Source organism: Fundulus heteroclitus, chromosome 2, assembly GCF_011125445.2.
Source record: "Fundulus heteroclitus isolate FHET01 chromosome 2, MU-UCD_Fhet_4.1, whole genome shotgun sequence".
Classification (NCBI taxonomy): Eukaryota; Metazoa; Chordata; class Actinopteri; order Cyprinodontiformes; family Fundulidae; genus Fundulus; species Fundulus heteroclitus.
In genome coordinates this window covers 23,266,648-23,272,963 of record NC_046362.1, presented here as the reverse complement: position 1 = coordinate 23,272,963, position 6,316 = coordinate 23,266,648, and the positions used below count along the sequence as shown (strand labels likewise).

The 6,316-nt window shown below is 40.5% G+C and overlaps 1 protein-coding gene and 1 non-coding gene across 3 annotated transcripts in view; one reads left to right on the top strand and one right to left on the bottom strand.

Annotated features, from left to right (window-relative positions):
• Nucleotides 1-3,743: 3,743 nt before the first annotated feature.
• On the bottom strand, nucleotides 3,744-3,816 carry trnar-ucg. The gene has a single exon. It is a non-coding gene; the product is annotated as a tRNA-Arg (tRNA).
• Nucleotides 3,817-3,998: 182 nt separating this feature from the next.
• polg (polymerase (DNA directed), gamma) overlaps nucleotides 3,999-6,316 on the top strand; it is a 19,593-nt gene continuing 17,275 nt past the window's right edge. Inside the window, exons 1-2 of one of the 2 annotated variants that reach the window (XM_012853298.3) lie at nucleotides 3,999-4,115; nucleotides 5,036-5,635. In XM_012853298.3, the coding sequence (XP_012708752.2) occupies nucleotides 5,064-5,635 (572 nt within the window). In that variant the 5' untranslated portion in view covers nucleotides 3,999-4,115; nucleotides 5,036-5,063. Of the gene's footprint in view, nucleotides 4,126-5,035; nucleotides 5,636-6,316 lie in introns of both variants that reach the window. The other variant, XM_012853299.3, reaches the window with a different exon arrangement.

The following is a 6,316-nucleotide window of genomic DNA, read 5'->3' as shown; positions in this document are numbered from 1 at the left end:
ATAGAAAATATATACATGTCACACTTTTACACTTTGGTTTGTAAAATAAAATTAAAACCATGTTTTACTATCCTTCCAATGAAGTGTTACTTTGAGATGGTCTATTGTACAGAATCCAAATAATGTAGATTGAGGTTTGTGGATGTATTTTTAAAAATGTGAAATAGTTTAAGGGGTATGATAGCTTGGACCTCTAATTATTACAATAATCACTGACACGGAAACTACCAGACAACTCATAGCATTAACACAGACACCATCAAAAAGCTTTTATTAGATGTTCAAGTCGTTACATACTGCTACATGTATTGAAACAAAAAAATTAGGCTCGATAAATCAAAATCGAAGTATTTCTAATGGCATGTTTTGTCATATTTTTTACAAAAGACATAAACACTGGTTATTTTTCATTCTTTCAATATTTTAAAAGGCAGCGTTTGCTTTTGACTCCTTTTACCCTAAACCACCATCTTGTTGTGGGGACTTGGATGAAATGTTTGGGAACCATTGCAGTAGAACACATCATCATCATCATCATCATCATCATCATCATCATCATCATCATCATCATCATCATCATCATCATCATCATCAAATTCAGGTAAGCAAAGTTATGTTAGAATTGTCACTCAATGTAAATAGCCCACCAATGGAGGATTATAATTGGTTAGAATTAAGTTTAAGGTTTCTTTATTTCCTTTTGGCAAATTAACATTTGGAACCATGGTCACGGTCTGACTGAAAAGTTCCCTCCAAATTTGTGTGGGGAAGAAAAACTAAATCTTTTTGGAGCAACTTTAATGATGCCAACACTTCCCTGAAGCAACGACAACACATTAGATGCGTTTCCAGCACAGAACAGCTATGCATCACGGTGTTTCATTTATATGCCTGGGATAAGAAACAGGTAGGTTTCTTATCTTTGAAATATTTTGATGCACTTGCAGCTATCATTGCATGTACATTTTTCAGAGACCTTCCAAATTCTTTTTTCAACTATTTGTATTTCAAATGTCAGTTTCAGGCTATGCATGCACTAACTTCCAGGATGAGGAATTAAACTACCCAGCAAAGTAGGTGAAACCCTAACCTTCATTTCAGTTCAAACGGGCATAATTCTGTACTTATAATTCATTGGACTCAACAACTAACGTGTTCAACAACTAAAAATGCTTGTTTGCATGCATGCCTTGTTTGCTCATTTATTTACAGTGTCTACCCAAGGTGATCTAAGGACCCAGAACCTGCATACTGTATGGAACAGAGCAAAATGAAGGAAACTGAAGTTATGAACATCGATCAATGCATCAGTCCACACAATCTGTGATCAACAATTTGCACAGCATGAAACAGAAGCGTCCACCAGATTCGAGCCATTCAAGTTGGAGGGGAAACCAACGGCCGCTGTTTCTCACGCACGGACAGAGTGACCGCAGAACTGCAGCGTTCACACCATTCTAAGGATGACGTCTGGCTGAAAGAGAAAATCTATTATTTTAATGTTCTCTGGCACATTAAGAGGACAATGGCAGGCAGTGAATTATGCAGCTACTCACACGCCCGAGGAGGCTCTGTCTGGTAAAAAAAGGGCTTGTCTGGAGGTCGGAAATCAAGTCCCACAGCCTTTAGAGCGAAGGAAACAAGAGCTTCGCCACCTGGGGAAAAATACTTAGAGGGAAAATACTGGAAACGACAAACAGGTCTGTACTCCATACGGCACCCTGCAAGCGTTTAACGGCTCATGTGGGAGAATCTGTCGACCGGACAACTATTAGTCTACAAATCAAGTGTGACGTGTGAAAATGAGTGAAAACTGATGCAGAGTCCTATGTGTGGTGTAAAACTGACCCTTCACATCCGCCTAAACCACACGTGTCAAACTCAAGGCCCGCGGGCCGAATCCGGGCCCTCAAGGCAATTTATCCGGTCCTCAAGTGCCAAAAATGGCATATCATGTCATAAAGTAGAGGTTTATATCCTTTTAAAGTGAATAAAGTAGCGAATGTTGATTTTTTTTTTAACTGTGAGGTAACAGCATCCTGCTACTAGATGTCATTTTTCCCACAACACATTAAACTAACCCAGAAATGTCCAACAAGAGAAGAAGTGATGCAGAATGATGAGTTTAAAGTTTAACTCACCCCCAATATCAACTTTCTTTGCACATAAACTGTATAAACTGGGCATGAGGTGCTACTTTTATGTTACTGTGCATTTTTTTATATTTCTATGTGAACTGAAATTAAATAATGAAATCAAAAGTATCATTTATACATGAGCAACCGGCCCTTTTAATGACTTCATGATGCCAAAGTGGCCCCATATAGAAATGAGTTTGACACGCCTGGCCTAAACAAACCAACACTACCATCCAACATGGCAGTGGTAGTGGCATCATGTTGTTGGGATGTAGTTCTTCAAGCAGGGACAGGAAATGTGGGTCAGAGCTCAAGTGAAATGGATGGAGCTAAATACAGGGCAATCCTGGAAGATAATCTGTGAAACACCTGAGATCTGTGGCAAAGGTTTTACCTTCCAGCAGGACAAGGACCACAAATACAGTTAGAGATGCAATCAGATTGTCATTTCAGAGTCCTTTATGTTTTAGATGTGTGTCTGATTCAAATGATTGGATCACTTCCTCAGTGCATCATCAAGAACTGCAGAAGACAACTTCTCACCCATTCCCTTCAGTCAGGTATGTGGCAGCAGGGAAACACCCTGAGCTGTCTCAGTAGAATTAAACCCAAGCACACGCCACACTTTTTCTATTTCTATTTGTAAGAAATATTCAAAACCATATGTCACTGACTTTCTTCTTCACAGTCATGCACTGCTGCATGTTAGTTAGAACACCAATCAAAGATGTGGAAGTTGGTGGCTGTAGCTTCAAAATGCTGACAGGAATCAATACTTTTGCGAGGAAGAGTTTAAAACAGTCAAGAAGGTACTTGAGAGGACAGATAATGGACTCTGAATTCCTGCGCTTCACTGCCTCTGGCCCTGAAAACAACACAATATGTTTTTTTTTTTTTTTAATATTCAAGGGGAAGCTCACCTCACTTCAACCACAAGAAGAAAAAAACCCACTCAGATTTATTCAGGAAGCAAGAGCGTGCATGCAATGTTAGTCATTTTTACCCCTTAGAATGGAGATCCTTTTTAAGGGGTAAAACCTATACAGAAGGAATTCCTTCTGTATATGCCCTTCCTGGAACCTACAATACAAAACTAAGTATACATTTACTCATGCACCAACAGAAAACAACCTTTAAATGATAAAACACCAAATATTGATAGAGGAAAAGCATGCTTTGAAAGTCCCAAATTGATTAGGTGTTAGCAGTCTGCATACATCCTGCAGTGCCCCTTATGTCTGCAGCTCTCTGCGCCCTCTCCTGCCCGTCAACAGCAAGGGCCTCACCGTCATTCCACGGCGTCGTTAAAAAAAACATAATGAGGACATAATTTAAAATATCACATTTACAGTTTTAAATGGCATTTTATTCCACATTTACGTATATAATTACTTAAGCGTGGATGGAGTGAGTGGGTCGTGTGTTGCGCTAAAATGAGAGCGACAGCCACTTTGCCTTCGTCTTTGAATCCCCGTCAGACCACGGGCTCAAAATTTCATTGTATGTAACAGCTGCTGTCGTTCAAACGTTTCTCTAATTATAAAATGTTTAGCGTGCTGAACTTGGCAGGTTGTACGTGAAAATTATAGGAAAAAATTAAAAATGCGACCGCGGCAGGACTCGAACCTGCAATCTTCTGATCCGAAGTCAGACGCCTTATCCATTAGGCCACGCGGCCAGTACATGCGACCAGTGAAACATTTACATTATGAATTGTGAAAATAATGTGATGGAAATGTTCCGTTTTTGAAGCAGAGTAACGTTTGTAATGGCTTGCAAGGAAAACAATAACCATCATCTACTTGTATGGCGGCACTCTTCGATCGTCACAGATACGTGCTTAAAATTATCAATCATCCAGACCGCGTGGGGTCGCTAAATTTTAATCTTGTGGATTTGGCGTCACAACAGAACGCAAACATGTCTCCCCGTTCGGTTCGAAGCAAACATGACATTAAAGGCTACCTCCAGACTCAAGTAAGCTAAAGTGAGTGTTGCGCTTTTGCCGTCTATGTTGCCCAGTGAAAAATTGCATGTATTATTATAATATAGTTGCTTATAGAGTTGCATGTGGGGGTTAGTATTTGTAAACACGTGGTGGTTTCGTGATGCAACGGTACATTTTTATTTATTTTATAAACTGATTATAGAAGTAACATTAAAGGCTGTTTGATGCCGTTTATCGTGTTGTAAAATACCTCAAATTAGAATATTTTTCAAATGTTTCAAACGTATAATTATGTTAACTTTGCTGCTAATGGTTTACAGCTACACAAAGACCTAAATTAGGTGTCTTCCAATATTACACTATAAATTTATAATTGGGTTGTTATTGAGTGATCTAAAGTATTTGTTTTATAAGATCATAATTCTGCAGTCTAGAGGATGAGCAGAGAAACACCTGATCCAATAAGTTAGAGATCTCATAACTGGGAAATATGCAGGAGAATTAGATGGAAAAAATTTCAAACAAGAATGTAAACAGATTTTTAAAAGTTTAAGGTTCGAAGGAGGATTACTGTCATCCTCACAGCTTGCTGTAGCTGTGCTCTCCGTTGAGGAATCACCAGCATCAAACAGTCTCAAACATGTAAGACCTAACTCAAAAACTTTACAAGATGCTCCAGAATCCATGTTGAAATTTGTCAGAAGCCTGTGCCAATGTTTACTATAGCCACCTAATCATTCTAGCTCATGAGGCTCTTCTGATGTAATTGATTCAAATACACTCAAGGAAAAATGTGCTGCTTTTTCTTCCGCTGTTTTTTTTTTAAAGAAATTTTTTACTTACTATGGAAATCTATACTTTATTACCCACCTGAGATTTACTACACCTCTGGCTTTTGTCGTTAAAATTAAGCTATGTGAAGCTAAGTTGTTATCTGATTGTCCCACAGTGTTGATGAGATGTCCACATGAGCAGAGATGTTGCGTTTGCTACGCTGTCCTGTCCAGAGGACATTTTTCTCTCTGCGATGGAGGTGTCCAAGGTCCTTCTACTCCAACAGACCTTGCTCGCTGCAGGGCGAGGACTCGACAGAGACCCGCCTGAACCCCCTTAACATCCAGATGCTTTCCAGAAACCTCCACGAGCAAATCTTTCATGGCGTTGAGCCGGAGTACCGGGAGGAAGCCGTGGAGCGCAGCATACGGCATTTGCAGAATCACAATCTCTGGGGGAAGGAGACGACACTGCTGCCCGACGTCGAGCTGAAACTTCCCCGGATGTACGGGAAAAACATCGACGAGCACTTTCGCGTCTTGGCTGAGAAACAGAGCCTTCCTTACCTGGAGGCCTCCACGAAGCTGCTGCGGGCCGACCCGCCGGCCATGCCTCAGGAATGGAGCTGGGAGGTGGGCTGGACCCGCTACGGGCCCGGTGGAGAAAGTCAGAAGGTGGATTTCCCGGATGAGTCTGCACTAGTGTTTGATGTGGAGGTGTGCATAACGGAGGGACAGTGCCCTACGCTGGCAGTCGCTCTTTCTCCGACCAACTGGTGAGAAACACATCAAAATATTGGATGTGAAGTAGAAAAACCATCATTGATTATTTTGTTTTGTAAAATAGTTCATGTCTCTTAAACATTTTCACATTTTCTGATACTTTTCTGGGATTTTATGTGATAGACGTACACACAGGAGCTTAGTGGAAGGAGAATGGTACATGGTTTTCAATATGTTTACATATCCTTATTTAAAAAGTGTGGTTAACTCTGTGGGAAGCTGATATGTTTAGTCTTCCTTACTCAATACCTTAAAGAGGCACCTTTCACTGCAGTTGCAGCTGCAAGTCTTTTGAGGGACGTCTCTAACAGTCTTGCAAACCTGAACATCAGAATTTTTCACATATTCTTCTGTGCAAAATTGCCCAAGCTAATTTAGAAATAATTGAGGGCATCTATGAACATCCACCTTCGAGTCCTGCTTCGGATTCTCAATTGGATGTACATGTGGACTTTGACTAGGCCATTCTAACACCTGGTTATATTTCAATCTAAACAATTCTGGCCTTAGGTTGAGAATCATGGCCCTGCTAAAAGATGAACCACGGCTCCGGTTTCACATCTGTTGTTGCCTCGCCCAGTTTTTTTGTTTTTCTAACAGAGCTCCCTTAGCCCAACCAATCTTTCTATCAGCTTAGACCAGCTTCCGGGTTCCTGAAGAAAACCATCCCCACC